Genomic DNA, 19,842 nt, shown 5'->3' with positions numbered 1-19,842 from the left:
GGACATCATCTTATGAAACATAAAACCGCCTAAGAAAAACCTCTACTGCACGAACGATATCCAGCGTCTCCACAGGACCACGTGTATCCAGAGGCTTGGCGTGAAATTCAAAACTAAAAACAGCCCTTCAGACCGGAACCCTAACCCTCAAAGAAGGGATACCGCGTCGAGGGCACGAAGTCCATTTAAAAGACCTCCCGGTAAGACTGTGCTAATTCCTTTTGAAAATAAGCGATCACATTTCTGTTGAAAATACAGTGGGACGCCGCTGTCTGCATTCAGTGAGTGGGACGCCGCTGTCTGCATTCAGTGAGTGGGACGCCGCTGTCTGCATTCAGTGAGTGGGACGCCGCTGTCTGCATTCAGTGAGTGGGACGCCGCTGTCTGCATTCAGTGAGTGGGACGCCGCTGTCTGCATTCAGTGAGTGGGACGCCGCTGTCTGCATTCAGTGAGTGGGACGCCGCTGTCTGCATTCAGTGAGTGGGACGCCGCTCTATATGCTACTGACTTTCATCGAATAATATCTGACTATTAACCTCGATTTGTGCTAAAAATCGGATAGTACCTGGCATATTGTTTGAACATTCGAAAAACCTGATGTTTTATTTCGTTACGAAATTTTATCATATCGAATTTTCTTATCATATCGAGTTTTATTAGTAATTCCACTTTCGAATATTTATATCGAATACCGCATCTGGTCGATTATTTTTACTACTTGTCTTAGTGCGATTCCTTTTAAACCATCGGAGATTCCACAGGTTGTTGGTTTTAGGAATAGCATTATTAACTGGGATCTATATATTTATGTATAGAATTGTATTGTTTTTATTTTAGAGTTTATTCTTAGTATAGTAACATTGTTATTTATTGTTGTCATTCCATTATAACTACATTATACCCTTGACCTTTGAACTAACTAATTATTTATTGTCAACATTTTATTCGGTTATCAATAAAGATCCCATTACTATAGAGAGTGCCCCACTACTATTTATTCACCATATTATATGAGTATCGCTTGAGCACTGTTATATGAGGACCATTACGTATATTACAATATATGACTCTCATGTTATAGCCCATTGTGACATACAATTGTGTGAGACTCTATCTCTCTGGGCCACAGGCTTTGGGATGTTTTACAAAGGTCACGGTGATATAACCCTATAGTGACATACATCTGCATGAGACTTTCTTTTTGACCACAGACTTTTGGGATAATATAATATATAGAGGTTACGGTGATACAGCCTCTTTTTTGGCACAATTGACTCAGTGCTGTTCATCTATTTTTAAATTTCACATATTGCTGTTTTTAAGTGTATCGTTTTTATGCAACATGTTGTATATATTATTTGTGGTCGAGGCTAAATACGAGACTAGGGCAGAGTGCCTGCCTGGAACCTAAACCGGCTGGGGTGTGCCTGGAGCCGGGTATGAGAGTAGCCTAAAAGGGGGCTACCCCAAGGAAGACCCTTGAAATGAAGGCAATGGGTGGGTGGGACCAAGAACCGGAACGCCCACTGTGATGAGGTAGGGGGGGTTTAAGAAGGCTCAAGCCCCTCCCACAAATGCAGGCTGAACCTCAGCCTTACCAACTTGTGGTCGAGGCTAAATACGAGACTAGGGCAGAGTGCCTGCCTGGAACCTAAACCGGCTGGGGTGTGCCTGGAGCCGGGTATGAGAGTAGCCTAAAAGGGGGCAAAAATGACAACAATAGTTAAGGTGTAAGACTTTATTACCTTATAACACCAAAGACCGAAAAGCCAGCGAAATCTCCACCTGCGGGTTAGGTATGTACCTGGCGAAGCAAGACGAACGCCATCTCCCCATTTTCCGGATGACATGGGCGGGGACCCCCCGCCGGGAAGCTGCGGAGGCGGCACCAATGCGGAAGGAATGACCGGATATCGCTCCTGAGTCCAATCCCAAGCCAGCCGCCACCGTGCGGATGTGGCCGATGAATTGCGCCGTGGTGAGAGCTCCCTTCAGATGGGGTAGCAGAGGGCTGTGAGGTGGCTCCTCCCGGAGGGCGAGGATGAGCCGGTCAAATACCTGTATCGGACACCATTCATTGCTAGTGGGAAAGAACTGGACCTCCATCGGGGGGCCAGTTTGACTGGTTTTGGTGGTAATTATCTTCAGCGCGTAATGGTCAATCCCCCTCACCAGCTGCTCTCTGTGCAGGCTGCACCGTCCCGCCGAACCGCACGTGAACTCGCCCGGCCTAAGGAAGCCATAAAATGCTAAGTACATGGCAGCTTTGATGACCAAGCTGGGAAAGGGCCCAAAAGGAGCACCATCCAGGGCTGAAGATAATTTCCGGAACATTTCCCCCTTGATGCCCTGTCTGCAGGACGGGGCATTGGGCCCACCCTTCTGGACCCCTCGCAAGGTGGCCTTGACCGCATGTGCAGAAAGAATGGACCCGCCCCCCGGATTGCGGAGCATGGTGTGGTGTTGCACGCCCGCTAGGTACAACTTAATGGTGTTGTAGGAGAGGTGTAACTGGTGGTGACAATGGGCGATGAAGGCCATGACGTAGGGAATGTCTTCCAGGCCAGCCTGCGGGTGCAGGCGTGAGAACTCCTGGAAGGTTCTTAGGCCTGAAAGGTAGTTCCTGGCCGTGTTGGGGGCAAGGGACTGCTGCGCCAGGTCCCTTGCTGACGCGATGAGTATGCTTAGTCCATTGTCAGGGAACTGAAGGGCGGGGTGGGAAATCTGTGTGGCTCGGCCTCCGGCATTACCTGGAAGAAAAGTTCGAAATTAAATCTGGACAGCGCGTCGGCTGCTATATATTCTTCTCCCCCGGGATGTGGCTACAATGCACGTGGAAGTTATGTGACAGGGCCAGCCAAACCAGCTGGCGCAACAGCGCCTTGATTTTGGGGGACTTGGCCCTGCCCTTGGCCAATATGTCGACCAAGGCCTGGTTATCTGTCACAAACATCACCGGCAAGTTGGCCCAGAGGTGGCCCCAAGCCTGAGCCGCTGCCACAATGGGGTATAACTCCAACAAAGAGGAGGTGCGGATGGATTCAGCCTCCTCTAAGATGGCGCTGGGCCAACGATCCGCTAGCCACTGGGAACCCCAAATGGCAGCGTAGCCGCAAGATGCCGCTGCGTCTGAAAAAATAGTCGGGCAGGAGGAAGACCAAGGTGACACGAAAAAGGAGACACCGTTCCACCGGGACAGGAACAACTCCCACATAGCCAGGTCCGCCATGGCCTGGCCGTCCAAACGGATGATGCTGTCCTGTTCGGGTGCCGAGGGAAGAAGCTGGAGTAGCCTTGACACGAAGGTTCTCCCCTGGGGCATAATCCTGGAGGCAAAGTTGAGCCGCCCCAGAAGAGACTGCAACTCGACTCTAGTGAGGCATCCCGTGGCTGCCGCATGGGAAATGACCTCCCGACACTGAGCGAGTTTCTCCTCTGGTAGGCTGGCTTGCAACAGAACCGAATCCAGGACGATGCCCAAGAATGATACCCTCGTGGCCGGACCCTCAGTCTTAGACTCCGCGACCGGAACAGCCAGACTGGCAAACAATTCGAGGAGGACGGAAAGTATGCCGGACCCGCCCTGTGGATCCTCGACAACAAGAAAATCGTCAAGGTAGTGAATGACCGACCGGAGGCCCCCGTGATGGATCAGGATCCAATGTAGCGCCTTGGCCAGCTGGTCGAATAACCACGGGCTACTCTTGGATCCAAACGTGAGCCTGTTGGCGAAAAAATACTGGCCGGCCCACTCAATACCGTAGAACTGCCATAACTGCGGCAGGATAGGAAGGAGTTTAAACGCATCTGCAATGTCAACTTTTGCCAGCCAAGCGCCCCTACCATGCGACAGGATGGCCTGGATGGCGTCGTCCACCGAGGAATAACGCATGGAAAATTCTTCTGAGGGGATCAGAGAATTGAGGCTTGGAACACCGGACACATGAGGGGCGGACAGATCATAAATTAATCTTTTTTTATTGGTGTTCTTCTTTGCTACCAGGCCGATGGGGTTAATGCGCCATGAGGAAAACGGGATGCGTGGGAATGGGCCTATGAGGAATCCCTTGGATACCTCCGACTGGAGCAATTCGCTAGTTGCCGGTGGGTCCAGGGTGGCGGACAGCAGATTCTTGCCCTCCCAGGGCACCTGTGGCAGAGCGATGAGCCCTGTGTGGAACCCCTTGCGGAAGCCTGCCAACAAGAACGCCACGAAGTTTTGATCGTGGTGATCGCGAAGGAGTGCCGCCAAGAGGTCCACGTTGATGTCCGCTAGTCAGGAACCCTTGGAAGACTTCTTTGGGCAGGCGGACTGTGGGTGGGCCCAGACATGGAGCGATCGGCAGCTGGCATAAGAGCACCCCCCTGAATTAAAGTTATTGCAGACCTGGCTCTTCCCCAGGTAGACAATGGGTCTGCCGAGCTTGTCTGTGGAGGGGTTGGAAGGAAATGATCCAGAGGTCCCCAGGATGGGCCTGTCCTGAGACGGGTGCGCGGTATTGGGGCACCATTCAGAGGAGTGGAAAATCGACTGACATGTCGCACAGTTGGGAGCCCTGAGGCCAGCGAAGTGACGGCAGAAAAGTTCGGTGTCAATCAAGGACCAGCTGGTGACATACTGGAACTGGGCCAGGGCTGCCGCCGCCTTAGCTGCAAAGGAACGGTGGTAGTCATAGAAGGCCGACCCACCGTATTTGTGCCCCAAGTCAGTGACTAGGTACAAATAGCTGTCCAGCTCCTCTCTTCTCTCTGGCTGTGCGGTGCAAACGATTTCCCTGAAGAGGCTGAAGGCCAGGACAAATTCCGGGATGGACAACTTGCGGTTGAGCCGTGAATCCTTGGCCCGAAGGACCACCGACACATCACCACAGTTGATGACCCGATCTCGGGCACATCTTGAGCGGCAATGAGGATTGATGCCAAATTGACATCTTTCCCCTCCAGGATGTCTCTTTTAAGGTTATCAGGGATGAAGTGAGAGGGGGACACCTGTGGAATGGGTCTTGGCGTACCTGTAGCCAGCCAGCCTGATGTAGATGGGGTCATCAGCGGAACGGGAGCCGGGGGTACCACGGGTGGCCGGGCTTCAAGCTCCGAAACTCTAGCCCGAACGTCCGCTACCGAGTCCACCAGGGAATTCAGGGTCGCCTGCAGCTGCACCAGGGACAACTGGATGGCCGACGCCTCCGGTTGCACGGCCGTGGCGCTAGGGCTGGTCATAAGCAGTTTATATAACTCTGCCTTTCTTGCGGTGGCCGGGTGTGGAATGCCCCTCCGGTTTAACTCGGCCAATAGCTTTGGGATGGTCCAGCTCCGAAGGGACGAGGGACCCGCTTGGCTTGATGCGATCGAGCCGGAGATGGAAAGGCCGTCCTCCATATCCGAGGCTCGAGACATGGCAGAGCAGCTAAAAAATATAAGGCATGACAAATAAAGGGAGAAAGGGAAGGGAGAGAAAAAAAAAAAAAAAACGAAGGTGATAACGTACTTGGAGATTAAATTGGTGCACGACAGAGAGACACGTACCGGTAACGGAATTCGCAAGATGGTTCCGACGAACCTGGCCTAGCCGAACAGACGAAGGTAATTAACGCATGGCTATGACTGGATTGGGACCGAGGTGGTGCCAGCACGAACTTACCTTAACAGGGCCGAAAAAAGGAACGGAGAACTGGGAACAAAACTCCTGTAAATAAAGCAACAGGCGAAACATTTGAAAGTGCAGAGGCCATGGGTGTCCCCCAACCAGGCGAACTGGCCAGGCTGGGGCCCACCCTAAGGCCAAGTGACCATCCGAGCGCATCGGATCGGACACCTGACCGAAGAGAGCCGTCTGGGCGAACCAGGCGGTTTGACAGGAGAGAAGGCGCGTAGCCCTGAAAATGGAGGCTGCGCGAAGCAGCGGCCCGCGAAGGGCAGTGGTAAGCCATGAACTTCGGATTTACGGACAGCAAGGAAGCCCAGGGGAGAAGCCGAAGATGGCCGCCTAAGGAGACCTTGAGCCGAAGGACAGGTGCGTGAACCCGTGTGTGAGACAAGAAACGTGAAGACCTGGGCGTACCAGGAGTGAGCCGAGCCCTGAGCGTACCAGGGGAGGAGGGGGCGCCACCAACCGTGAGCGGCCACCTGACTGTAACCGGCAGACAATGACCTGGTGACCTGACAAAACATGATAGCCTGGGCGAACCAGGGAAACCAGACCCCTCAGATGTGACCTGCTGAGCGAAGTGGGAAGGAGCCAGACTGGTCCCACGTGGACCCTGAATTTAACATTATTTATTAAATTTTATTCTATTTTTTTTTTACTATATGGCGGGTTTCCAGTACCTAATTTCCCCTTTTTTCTTTTTTTTTCTTCTTTTTTACCACAAGGCGGGTTTCCAGTAAATTTAAACCCCTTTTTTTTTTTTTTTTTTTTTTTTTTTTAACCATATGGCGGGTTTGTCTGTGAATCATCTTCTTTCCCTTTTTTTTTTTTTTTTTTTTTTTTTCATATGGCAGTTGAATAGTATTGATTTTCTATGGTGGTTTAATTTCTAACCTATTTATTCCTATATGGCGGTTCGTATCATTACAGTTTATATACGGCGGGTTTGGTTGAAAAACGTTTGTTTTATATTTTATTTATTTTTTTTTTTTTTTTTGCACTGATAGCAGGTTTAGAACAATCAAAGGGCGATCTGCCCAGGGCCCTGCCCTGTGGGCCAGGACCGTACAGACCCCAGGAGAACTGTCCCCCCTCTCTCTCTCTCCACCCCCCCCCCCCTTCTCTCCCCTCCCCGGCCGGCCCGGCCGCCCGGCCGCCCGCGCTCCACGTGGAACGCAAGCCGACCTTGCAGCCAGGGAGACCAGCCGGGGGGGGGGAAGGGGGGGGCGGGTGACGTCACCAGTGGCCCGGAAGTAGTGTCGGGGAGACGCCGGGGTGTGCAGACTCATCCCCGGGCCGCCCGCCGTCGGAAGCCCGTGGAGCAGCCGGGTACCGGCACACTGGAAGGCACGCCTCCGTGGGAAGAGGCGAGCCTGCCAGACAAGCGAGCACCACCCCGGCATGGAAGAGCCGTGCCAGCCACCGGGTGCGCTCCCCCTCACCACGCCGCCAGGCAAACAGGGAGATAGGCGGTGGAGGGGAGCCGGAAGCGCGTGCGTTCCACGCTGGAACGCACCCGTAGAATGAGGCGGCGGGAAGGAGCCGGCGGGAAGGACCCTGCGAAAGAAACCCCCTACTTACCACCAGAAGAGACAAAACTCTGCACGAGGCGACCGTAGGTACCAGGAGACACACGAACAATAGCAAGTGAATCACCAAGAACCGGAACGCCCACTGTGATGAGGTAGGGGGGGTTTAAGAAGGCTCAAGCCCCTCCCACAAATGCAGGCTGAACCTCAGCCTTACCAACATGTATGATATATAAAATTTTCGGTGATATAACCTAACTTGGCTATATGTCTGCCTGATATTTGTGTGGCGCCCAACCTATTTCTTTACAGGATCTGTCACTAGTTATTGTCACCCTTGGTTTTAGCAGCATGAATCTCCTGGCAGGTTCCCTTTAAGGAAGATCATAATACACATTATGAAGACAAATCAAAGAATGTCATGGTCAGCAGAGGTGTAGCTTCAGGGGGTGCACAGGTAGCAGTCCCACCTGGGCTCTGGTGCCTGAGATGGCCTAAAGGCCCCTCTGCCACATAAAAAGGCCCATATCGTATCATAGCGCATGCACTGTACAGCTCTGCACTGCAGCAGTTGTTACCTCCTCCAGGTGACTGTGGCAACAACGTGGTTCAGTGTCACAGTGACGCACAATAGTTGATTCTCTACCATGTACAGGAGCTCAGGGCGATCGGTGATGACTGGCGCCTCCCGAAGATAGGGACCTGTAACACAAAGTCACAGAGATCACTGATCAACCTGAAGACACTATTAAATGCATGACAGTCCCGGACTTCTTCTCCTCACCTCTGTCTAGGAGTTTGGTGATGTCGCTGGGCGGGGAAGGTTTGCTGTGTGACGTGGCAGTGTGTGTGACCACACGAAATAGGTATTGATAACCTTTAGTTAATGACTTGATGCTATAGCTGGTCTCCTTCAGGTTACTAGCAATGACCGTCCACTGGGGAGAGCCCACGGCCTGCTGCTGCACCGAGTATGTGAGCTGAGCCAAATCTGGGAAGACAAAAAAGACAGGATGAAGTGTATGCTTGTTGTTGGAAACAGTCAGCAAGCATGTTCGGAGAACCCTGATTGACAAGCAGCCGTGCTGAGCTCCTATAGGGCAGGGGCAGTTAGTTTTTCCTATGTCAAATTACTATACAGGGTCTGGTGTACAGATGACACTTCTCCAAAAAAAAGCTCTGTGGAGACACTGAACAGGCAGAGGATGCTGGAACTTTTTAGCTCTGAAATCTGCAGAATAGTGAGTGCAGCTCTGGAGTATAATACAGGATGTAACTCAGGATCAGTACAGGATAAGTAATGTATGTACACAGTGACTGCACCAGCAGAATAGTGAGTGCAGCTCTGGGGTATAATACAGGATGTAACTCAGGATCAGTACAGGATAAGTAATGTATGTACACAGTGACTGCACCAGCAGAATAGTGAGTGCAGCTCTGGAGTATAATACAGGATGTAACTCAGGATTAGTACAGGATAAGTAATGTAATGTATGTACACAGTGACTGCACCAGCAGAATAGTGAGTGCAGCTCTGGAGTATAATACAGGATGTAACTCAGGATTAGTACAGGATAAGTAATGTAATGTATGTACACAGTGACTCCACCAGCAGAATAGTGAGTGAAGCTCTGGAGTATAATACAGGATGTTACTCAGGATCAGTACAGGATAAGTAATGTATGTACACAGTGACTCCACCAGCAGAATAGTGAGTGCAGCTCTAGAGTATAATACAGGATGTAACTCAGGATCAGTACAGGATAAGTAATGTAATGTATGTACACAGTGACTGCACCAGCAGAATAGTGAGTGCAGCTCTGGAGTAATATACAGGATGTAACTCAGGATCAGTACAGGGTAAGTAATGTAATGTATGTACACAGTGACTGCACCTGCAGAATAGTGAGTGCTGCTCTGGAGTAATATACAGGATGTAACTCAGGATCAGTACAGGGTAAGTAATGTAATGTATGTACACAGTGACTGCACCTGCAGAATAGTGAGTGCAGCTCTGGAGTATAATACAGGATGTAACTCAGGATCAGTACAGGACAAGTAATGTATGTACACAGTGACTGCACCAGCAGAATAGCGAGTGCAGCTCTGGAGTATAATACAGGATGTAACTTAGGATCAGTACAGGATAAGTAATGTAATGTATGTACACAGTGACTGCACCAGCAGAATAGTGAGTGCAGCTCTGGAGTATAATACAGGAGGTAACTCAGGATCAGTACAGGATAAGTAATGTAATGAATGTAGCATCTTCCCTGCATTTTACAAATATTATTTTTTTAAGTTGGGCAACCCCTTTAATGCATGGCTTTATATGCTCTGGTATCAATGACAGAACAGTATACATTATGCTCCCCCTAGTGGTGGATGCAGGCAATCAGGATATTATGATTAGACAATTATACCTATGGCAGGATCCAGTCTTTTTGGGGGATTCCATCTGAGCTTCACTACTTTCCCAGTTACAGAGACAATTATAGGAGGACCATCTGGTGGGGTGGGCACCATATCTGTAGAAGTAAGGGACAAGTTTATGTTTTATTTATTAATTGTATTCACTTACAGATTCCTCAGCGCTCTACAGACATTATCATCCTCTCTCCCCAATGGGGCTCACAATCTTAGTTCCCTATCAGTATGTCTTTGGCATGTGGGAGGAAAGCAGGGGAAACTCACGTAAATATGAAGACAACATAAAAACTCCATGCAGATGTTCTCCTTGGTCAGGTTTGAACCTAGAACCCCAGCGCTGCAAGGCACTAGTGCTAACCACTGAGCCCCCATGCTGCAGTTGGTCCAAATTGATAAATTGTGTCAGAACTCGGAAGCCACAAATTAGAATTCCATGTAACAGATCTGATCCAATCATTTTCCCTGTTGATTTTGCCCTTTAGTAAGCTCAGCTTCAGATTCCTCCTGACTTCTACTCCTGGGACAGGAAGTATCTAGCTGGCAGTTACCAGGGTCAGCCATATTAGCTGTCATGGGGATCATTTTTCTGTCACCCAATCTGAGGGTTTTCTTTCTCCCTCTTTGAACCCTTAATCCTCTCTTCCCTTCATTTCAGTTCATAGCTTATAAGATTACTGTATATTGGTTTGTTGGAAACCAAGGAGTAGGCAATAATGTAGTTCATTGGTGACATCGATGAGAAGAAGTATCTAGCTTCTCCTCCGACTTCAATATAATCAATCAAGTTGGCAGCCCCGGACATTTCCTAAAATCATAAAATTCTTACCTGTGACGTATAGGTGGGCATAGCAAGCGGCTTTGCCCACCTTGTTGGAAATCACACTCTTGTAGACCCCAGCATGTGAATGGCTGACCGACGGGAACACCAGACGGTGAATGTCTTTATCTGCAAGGAAATGCAAGACATAAGTATTGATAATCTCGCCTGCACCAATCAACGTGTCATATGTTCGCAGCTGCATTGCGGAGGTTGGCTGACATGAAATTGTGCTGTGAGTTCCTGCTGTGCTAGAGGAACATATGCTGAGCAGGAATTAGTGGGCTAATAGCAAGTAGCAATAGATGTGATCTAACTACCCAGCACTAAAGGGAAGACAGATGTTAGGTTTTGTGTCCTTCCATATATGTGACCTGCATCTCACACTTTCCTTACATTGGGTCATCCTGCGGTCGTCCGTGCTCTGGATCTTCTGTCCATTGTGATACCAGGTGATAGCGGGATATGGTAAGCCAGTGACCTGACACTCTAGCTGCACTTCACGAGACTCCACCACGTCTAAGTCTTGTAGGGGGCGCAGGAAATCAGGCATGAGCACCCCCTCTACCTCCATTTCTTGTACCTCGGGTTCTTCTGGAATGGAAGGCATCTTTTCAAGCTTGGATCTAAATGAAATATAGGATTAGGAGGGCAGAGAGTGGCTGTTCACTGTGTGCGTCCTATGTTCTATGTCTATTTATTTTATATATCTTAATAATGGTTTGAGGAACTCCAAGTCTGCTACATTCTGTCTGACTGCAGCCACCACTAGAGGGAGCTTAGGAGCTTACTGGAAACTTCCACCCTAAAGGGTATTTACACTTTTGTAACAGTTTTTTTTAATTCTCCAAAGCATTTTAAAGAAAAGAATGATGCAACTTTGCATACCATCTTGATGAAGTATGGTCTAACCGTTACGTTTTGTTAGTTTCCATGCAGAGCTATGTGTCTCTATGGTAACAGACTACAAACAAACCTTGTGTGTAGTCTGCAGTCACATCTTACTCTCTTCCATCTGCCACCTTTTCTACTGTATATTTAGAAAGGCAAATGATAGAGAAGATTGCTGTTTGCAGAATCAGACTACACAGGGTCTGTTTGCAGTCTGTAACCATAGAGATGCATCCGAGCTGTATACACAAAACGGTAACCGCTGATTCTAGAAGCTTTTTGAACTATAGTATAGGTTAGCTGGATTGCCTTACATGTGAGATGAGGTGCCAAGTCTGGGCTCCTCCACATACAGCTCTGAGGAGCATTCAGCTTCCCCGTGTTGATTGCGGGCAATGACGGTATATTGACCCTCATCCTCGCTTGACACCTGGGTGATTAGCAGAGTGTGATATCCTCTCTCTTTTAAGATATGCACGGACTCGCTCTCTTCCACTGCACGACCTGAAATGGTAGAATGAAAGCGAAAGATCATGGAATCGCGAATCTTTATCATTTTTGATACATTTCGCTTCCTTTAGGAACCACTTTATTCAGCGAAGACATGGCAACAAACAAGACTGAGGACACCAATGGCCCAAAGCTCTGATTATATCATTTGTATTGCATTCATATGAGCTAAGCTTGGAGAACACTCACCATCATGTGTCCACGTGACTGCAGGTGGAGGTGTGCCACTGATCTTACAATCCATCCGGGCAGTGCGACCCTCGATTACATCTCGGTCTGACATTTTCCTGGTAAAGAGAGGAGCCAGCGAGGGGTGCACTGTCAGCACAGCACTGCACGTCAGCTCGTCTGGTAAGGAGGCGTCAAGAAAAGAAGAAAGCTTGAGATATTGGTTCATAGCAGGACCTGCAGCTACCACTAGGGGGAGATCACTGCAAACAGATTCAGATTGTTCCAACTGAGTTCCATGCTAGTAGTGTAGTGAGCTCCACCTAGTGGTGACTGGAGGTCGCCAGATTTATATACTTTATTAGAGAGCGGTGCTGTGGGGTACCATAATTTCTGTGTACACCCGCGTCTAAGGGCAGCTTTACTTTTTAGGCATATTGGCTAGCACTCAGCTTTGTAAGAAACACACATAATACATAAATGGCTTAATGGAATTTATAGCAACTTGAGAGAAGTGGACCACTCCAAGGTGCCATAGACATAACATGCTGCCCAAAAAGTATTTAAATGGTATAAGTACCTCTAATCACCATCTAATAACTCATATACAGATATAATCGACATAAAAAGTTGAGTATCTTTGTAAATACTTTGCATTCAAAATGTTGCTGTTCAGTATTTCAACTGTAAAACCAACAACAAGTAGACAGACTACCAAACCTAAATGTGTGCTACACCACATCAATAACAACCAAAAAATCTAACAAACATAAATGATGAATAAATATATCTTTATTATTACAAAATAATTCATTATTTGGGCTGTGTAGACGCGCCCCCAGGAAGAAGCCTAGGTGAAGCCTGCGTTGGGGTTGCTGTGCCTTGTCACTCTCCCGGTCTGTATGACAATTGTTGAGGGTATCACCTTCTGGATTAGACTTACACTGTGGATGCAAGTTGAGGGCGTTTGTTCCCTTTGTATACGCTTACAGCTGTACAACCAATTTGCATGACACTACATACAATTAGCGACATGGTGTGGCAATTACCTGTGGGACAATGTGTCTCATAGCTTTTTCGCACATGCATCATTGGTAAGAGTATTGCCTCGGTAATTTGACTTGTACTGTGGTGCGTATATTGCGGACGCTTGTTCCCGGTGTATGCGCTAATAACAGTGTAACTAATCTGCAGGACATTTGACGCAATTAGTGACGTGGTGTGGCAGCTACTTATGGGACAAAACGGCCTGGATTATAATGTGTAATATGTCCCATGATACCTACCAGTGCCTACTGTCTCTTTGTACTGGGAGTAGCTCTGTGGCACACCTGTGCTGATCAGTACCTCCAACATTGCTGTTTTTATATTTGATACTTTAATGAATTATTTTGTAATAATAAAGATATATTTATTCATCATTTATGTGTGTTAGATTTTTTGGTTGTTATTTCAGTATTGAAACAGTCAGCAAGTTGTCAATGGATGCCCTCCTGACAACATGGCCGAGCTCCTGTAATGCAGCATGGGCACTTGATTTTTCCTGCATCAGATCACTGCACATAACAAGCCTGGGATGTTTCTATATTTCAGCTCTGAAGTCTGTTGAAATACAAATGTATGAATGCAGCTCTGGAGTATAATGCAGGATGTAACTGAGGATCAGTACAGGATAAGTAATGTAATGTATGTACACAGTGACTGCACCAGCAGAATAGTGAGTGCAGCTCTGGAGTATAATACAGGATGTAACCCAGGATCAGTGCAGGATAAGTAATGTAATGTATGTACACGGTGACTGCACCAGCAGAATAGTGAGTGCAGCTCTGGAGTATAATACAGGATGTAACTCAGGATCAGTACAGGATAAGTAATGTAATGTATGTACACAGTGACTGCACCAGCAGAATAGTGAGTGCAGCTCTGGAGTATAATACAGGATGTAACTCAGGATCAGTACAGGATAAGTAATGTATGTACACAGTGACTCCACCATCAGAATAGTGAGTGCAGCTCTGGAGTATAATACAGGATGTAACTCAGGATCAGTACAGGATAAGTAATGTATGTGCACAGTGACTGCACCAGCAGAATAGTGAGTGCAGCTCTGGAGTATAATACAGGATGTAACTCAGGATCAATACAGGATAAGTAATGTAATGTATGTACACAGTGACTGCACCAGCAGAACAGTGAGTGCAGCTCTGGAGTATAATACAGGATGTAACTCAGGATCAGTACAGGATAAGTAATGTAATGTATGTACACAGTGACTGCACCAGCAGAATAGTGAGTGCAGCTCTGGAGTATAATACAGGATGTAACTCAGGATCAGTACAGGGTAAGTAATGTAATGTATGTACACAGTGACTGCACCAGCAGAATAGTAAGTGCAGCTCTGGAGTATAATACAGGATGTAACTCAGGATCAGTACAGGGTAAGTAATGTAATGTATGTGCACAGTGACTGCACCAGCAGAATAGTAAGTGCAGCTCTGGAGTATAATACAGGATGTAACTCAGGATCAGTACAGGGTAAGTAATGTATGTACACAGTGACTGCACCAGCAGAATAGTGAGAGCAGCTCTGGAGTATAATACAGGATGTAACTCAGGATCAGTACAGGATAAGTAATGTATGTGCACAGTCACTGCACCAGCAGAATAGTGAGTACAGCTCTGGAGTAGAATACAGGATGTAACCCAGGATCAGTACAGGATAAGTAATGTATGTATACAGTGACTGCACCAGCAGAATAGTGAGTGCAGCTCTGGAGTATAATACAGGATGTAACCCAGGATCAGTGCAGGATAAGTAATGTAATGTATGTACACGGTGACTGCACCAGCAGAATAGTGAGTGCAGCTCTGGAGTATAATACAGGATGTAACTCAGGATCAGTACAGGATAAGTAATGTAATGTATGTACACAGTGACTGCACCAGCAGAATAGTGAGTGCAGCTCTGGAGTATAATACAGGATGTAACTCAGGATCAGTACAGGATAAGTAATGTATGTACACAGTGACTCCACCATCAGAATAGTGAGTGCAGCTCTGGAGTATAATACAGGATGTAACTCAGGATCAGTACAGGATAAGTAATGTATGTGCACAGTGACTGCACCAGCAGAATAGTAAGTGCAGCTCTGGAGTATAATACAGGATGTAACTCAGGATCAATACAGGATAAGTAATGTAATGTATGTACACAGTGACTGCACCAGCAGAACAGTGAGTGCAGCTCTGGAGTATAATACAGGATGTAACTCAGGATCAGTACAGGATAAGTAATGTAATGTATGTACACAGTGACTGCACCAGCAGAATAGTGAGTGCAGCTCTGGAGTATAATACAGGATGTAACTCAGGATCAGTACAGGGTAAGTAATGTAATGTATGTACACAGTGACTGCACCAGCAGAATAGTAAGTGCAGCTCTGGAGTATAATACAGGATGTAACTCAGGATCAGTACAGGGTAAGTAATGTAATGTATGTGCACAGTGACTGCACCAGCAGAATAGTAAGTGCAGCTCTGGAGTATAATACAGGATGTAACTCAGGATCAGTACAGGGTAAGTAATGTATGTACACAGTGACTGCACCAGCAGAATAGTGAGAGCAGCTCTGGAGTATAATACAGGATGTAACTCAGGATCAGTACAGGATAAGTAATGTATGTGCACAGTCACTGCACCAGCAGAATAGTGAGTACAGCTCTGGAGTAGAATACAGGATGTAACCCAGGATCAGTACAGGATAAGTAATGTAATAGATGTACACAGTAACAACTTTTTATGTAGACTATACGTAAACTGTAAGATGATGCTCAGAGGAGGAAAAAAAGAATGGGTTAAGGGTAGGGGTACCATAGCAGTAAGATTACCTCTAGCTGTGCTCAGCTTGCAGGTGTAGACCCCGCTGTCGTCTTCATGGACAGAGTTGAGGAGCAGAAGACACTGCTTGCCGTTGAATCGCATCTTGCAATCCAGCAGAGCTGGCTGCAGCAGTTTCCCCCGAAACATCCAGTCCACGTCCAGGTCCTGGGGTCCCGACACCACACACTCAAACACAGCCGCCTCCCCAGCGCACACACTCACATCCTGCAGGGGGGTCACCACCTCCAGCGTCCTGCTGCCAGAAGAAGCTTGGTTCGCACACACACAAGGACGCAACAGAGAGACACCACAAAGTGGCATGGCACAATGACCGACAAGGAGAAGACAACACAGAGAGAGGGAAGATACATGTTACACGGGAAGTGACCGCCAGAGAGGGAGATGGAAATGAGAGGGTGAGGAGCAGAAAGAGACATTCGGGAATCAGTAATACGACTGCAAGAACATCACAAGAACAGTTCGAGTAGAGGGCGTCCCCACCGGAACTACCGACTACTCTGCCTCTCTTATCTGAGTCAGGGAAAGCTGGGTGATATTTTGCATTGCATATCAACACAGATATGCCATTCAGAAGGCTGAGAAAGTTGGATACCAAGCACCAGAGCCATATCATCATATCATGGGCGTATCATCCAGCTTTTTCAGATTTATGAAGGACATATCTTACAGATATACTGTGCAGGGTTGTGGGAAAGCTGTGTGAGAACCAGTTAGAAAGCTGGGAGATAAATAAACGGATGCTGCCACCTCTTTCTCAATGGCAGAGATAAGCCATTCCGGAGATTGGGAAAGCTGAGTGACAACCCATTAGGCCATGCTTACAGCTCCTACATGGTCTTTCCCAGATTCCTGAAAAGCAGATATGGCAGATAGGTTTTTCAGATGCCCATGAAAGCTGGGTGACAACCTACGGAGTCACAATTAAATCTACATAATGGGATATACCCAGGTTTCGGGTATAATGTGGCCACTGATGTGCCGTTCAGGGGGCTGAGAAAAGCTGAGTGACGGCTGACACTTCTATAGTTACTGCTTCTACATGGGATGTCGCACAACTTTCCCAGCAAATGTGGAAAATACTCGGCATTCTAGGAAAGCTAGGTGACAGCCAGTAGGGAGGATATAACCCACCTTTCCTAGACTCCTGAAAGGCAAATCCTTGTTATATGTAAAATGTCTTTCTTCAACCCAGTCATGCAGTCGGGTATGCAAGAACGGCCAAGTGTTTAGCACCCAACTTTCCCAGACCTGTTACCTGTACCTAGGTGTGCACTGGGGTATGTAATAGGATCACCCAGCTTTCCCAGTCCTGTTACCTGTACCTAGGTGTGCACTGGGGTATGGAATAGGATCACCCAGCTTTCCCAGACCTGATACCTGTACCCCGGTGTGCACTGGGGTATGTAATAGGATCACCCAGCTTTCCCAGACCCGATACCTGTACCTAGGTGTGCACTGGGGTATGTAATAGGATCACCCAGCTTTCCCAGACATTTTACCTGTACCTAGGTGTGCACTGGGGTATGTAATAGGATCACCCAGCTTTCCCAAACTGTTACCTGTACCTAGGTGTGCACTGGGGTATGTAATAGGATCACCCAGCTTTTCCAGACCTGTTACCTGTACCTAGGTGTGCACTGGGGTATGTAATAGGATCACCCAGCTTTCCCAAACCTGTTACCTGTACCTAGGTGTGCACTGGGGTATGTAATAGGATCACCCAGCTTTCCCAAACCTGTTACCTGTACCTAGGTGTGCACTGGGGTATGTAATAGGATCACCCAGCTTTCCCAGACCTGTTACCTGTACCTAGGTGTGCACTGGGGTATGTAATAGGATCACCCAGCTTTCCCAAACCTGTTACCTGTACCTAGGTGTGCACTGGGGTATGTAATAGGATCACCCAGCTTTCCCAAACCTGTTACCTGTACCTAGGTGTGCACTGGGGTATGTAATAGGATCACCCAGCTTTCCCAGACATTTTACCTGTACCTAGGTGTGCACTGGGGTATGTAATAGGATCACCCAGCTTTCCCAAACTGTTACCTGTACCTAGGTGTGCACTGGGGTATGTAATAGGATCACCCAGCTTTTCCAGACCTGTTACCTGTACCTAGGTGTGCACTGGGGTATGTAATAGGATCACCCAGCTTTCCCAGACCTTTTACCTGTACCTAGGTGTGCACTGGGGTATGTAATAGGATCACCCAGCTTTCCCAAACCTGTTACCTGTACCTAGGTGTGCACTGGGGTATGTAATAGGATCACCAGGCTTTCCCAGACATTTTACCTGTACCTAGGTGTGCACTGGGGTATGTAATAGGATCACCCAGCTTTCCCAAACTGTTACCTGTACCTAGGTGTGCACTGGGGTATGTAATAGGATCACCCAGCTTTTCCAGACCTGTTACCTGTACCTAGGTGTGCACTGGGGTATGTAATAGGATCACCCAGCTTTCCCAAACCTGTTACCTGTACCTAGGTGTGCACTGGGGTATGTAATAGGATCACCCAGCTTTCCCAAACCTGTTACCTGTACCTAGGTGTGCACTGGGGTATGTAATAGGATCACCCAGCTTTCCCAGACCTGTTACCTGTACCTAGGTGTGCACTGGGGTATGTAATAGGATCACCCAGCTTTCCCAAACCTGTTACCTGTACCTAGGTGTGCACTGGGGTATGTAATAGGATCACCCAGCTTTCCCAAACCTGTTACCTGTACCTAGGTGTGCACTGGGGTATGTAATAGGATCACCTAGCTTTCCCAAACCTGTTACCTGTACCTAGGTGTGTACTGAGGTATGTAATAGGATCAACCATCTTTCCCAGACCTGATACCTGTACCTAGGTGTGCACTGGGGTATGTAATAGGATCACCCAGCTTTCCCAGACCTGTTACCTGTATCTAGGTGTGCACTGGGGTATGTAATAGGATCACCCAGCTTTCCCAGACCTATTACCTGTACCTAGGTGTGCACTGGGGTATGGAATAGGATCACCCAGCTTTCCCAGACCTGATACCTGTACCTCGGTGTGCACTGGGGTATGTAATAGGATCACCCAGCTTTCCCAGACCTTTTACCTGTACCTCGGTGTGCACTGGGGTATGTAATAGGATCACCCAGCTTTCCCAGACCTGTACCTGTACGTAGGTGTGCACTGGGGTATGTAATAGGATCACCCAGCTTTCCCAGACCTTTTACCTGTACCTAGGTGTGCACTAGGGTATGTAATAGGATCACCCAGCTTTCCCAGACCTGTACCTGTACGTAGGTGTGCACTGGGGTATGTAATAGGATCACCCAGCTTTCCCAGACCTTTTACCTGTACCTAGGTGTGCACTGGGGTACGTAATAGGATCACCCAGCTTTCCCAGACCTGTTACCTGTACTTAGGTGTGCACTGGGGTATGTAATAGGATCACCCAGCTTTCCCAGACCTGTTACCTGTACTTAGGTGTGCACTGGGGTATGTAATAGGATCACCCAGCTTTCCCAGACCTGTTACCTGTACCTAGGTGTGCACTGGGGTATGTAATAGGATCACCCAGCTTTCCCAGACCTTTTACCTGTACCTAGGTGTGCACTGGGGTATGTAATAGGATCACCCAGCTTTCCTAGAAACAGATGGCTGACCAGACCATTTAACGGCAGAAAGAAGACGTCTCAAAGATTTTGATTTCCTCAATGTGGAAACGCTCTTTACATGAAGCAAGAAATACAGACGATGGAGAAACTGTTGTATTTCCAGTTACTGATTTATAATTTTTACGGTCATGTCTGGAGGTACAGGGGCGATCAGGACTGTCCATGAGGGGACACAGGCCTCGTCACCCATAGCAACCAGGAAGAGCTCAGCTGCTCTGGTAAAGAGAAAGCTGCACTGTGATTGGTTGCCATAGGCAACAAGGCCAGTTTACCTTTGAGACGGTTCTGCTCTGCCCCATAT

The 19,842-nt window shown here is 47.9% G+C and overlaps 1 protein-coding gene across 1 annotated transcript in view; it reads right to left on the bottom strand.

Annotated features, from left to right (window-relative positions):
* The window catches only part of SPEG (striated muscle enriched protein kinase), a 218,311-nt gene that overhangs the window by 73,869 nt on the left and 124,600 nt on the right, over positions 1 to 19,842 (bottom strand). Inside the window, 8 exon segments of the mRNA XM_044303636.1 lie at positions 7,756 to 7,879; positions 7,962 to 8,168; positions 9,601 to 9,705; positions 10,434 to 10,553; positions 10,821 to 11,050; positions 11,630 to 11,819; positions 12,015 to 12,173; positions 15,882 to 16,142. Of these exon segments, the coding sequence (XP_044159571.1) occupies positions 7,756 to 7,879; positions 7,962 to 8,168; positions 9,601 to 9,705; positions 10,434 to 10,553; positions 10,821 to 11,050; positions 11,630 to 11,819; positions 12,015 to 12,173; positions 15,882 to 16,142 (1,396 nt within the window).

The sequence above is a fragment of the Bufo gargarizans genome, chromosome 8 (assembly GCF_014858855.1).
Source record: "Bufo gargarizans isolate SCDJY-AF-19 chromosome 8, ASM1485885v1, whole genome shotgun sequence".
NCBI classification, from domain to species: domain Eukaryota; kingdom Metazoa; phylum Chordata; class Amphibia; order Anura; family Bufonidae; genus Bufo; species Bufo gargarizans.
Note: the sequence above shows the minus strand (reverse complement) of the source record. Positions and strands in the feature narration are given on the sequence as shown.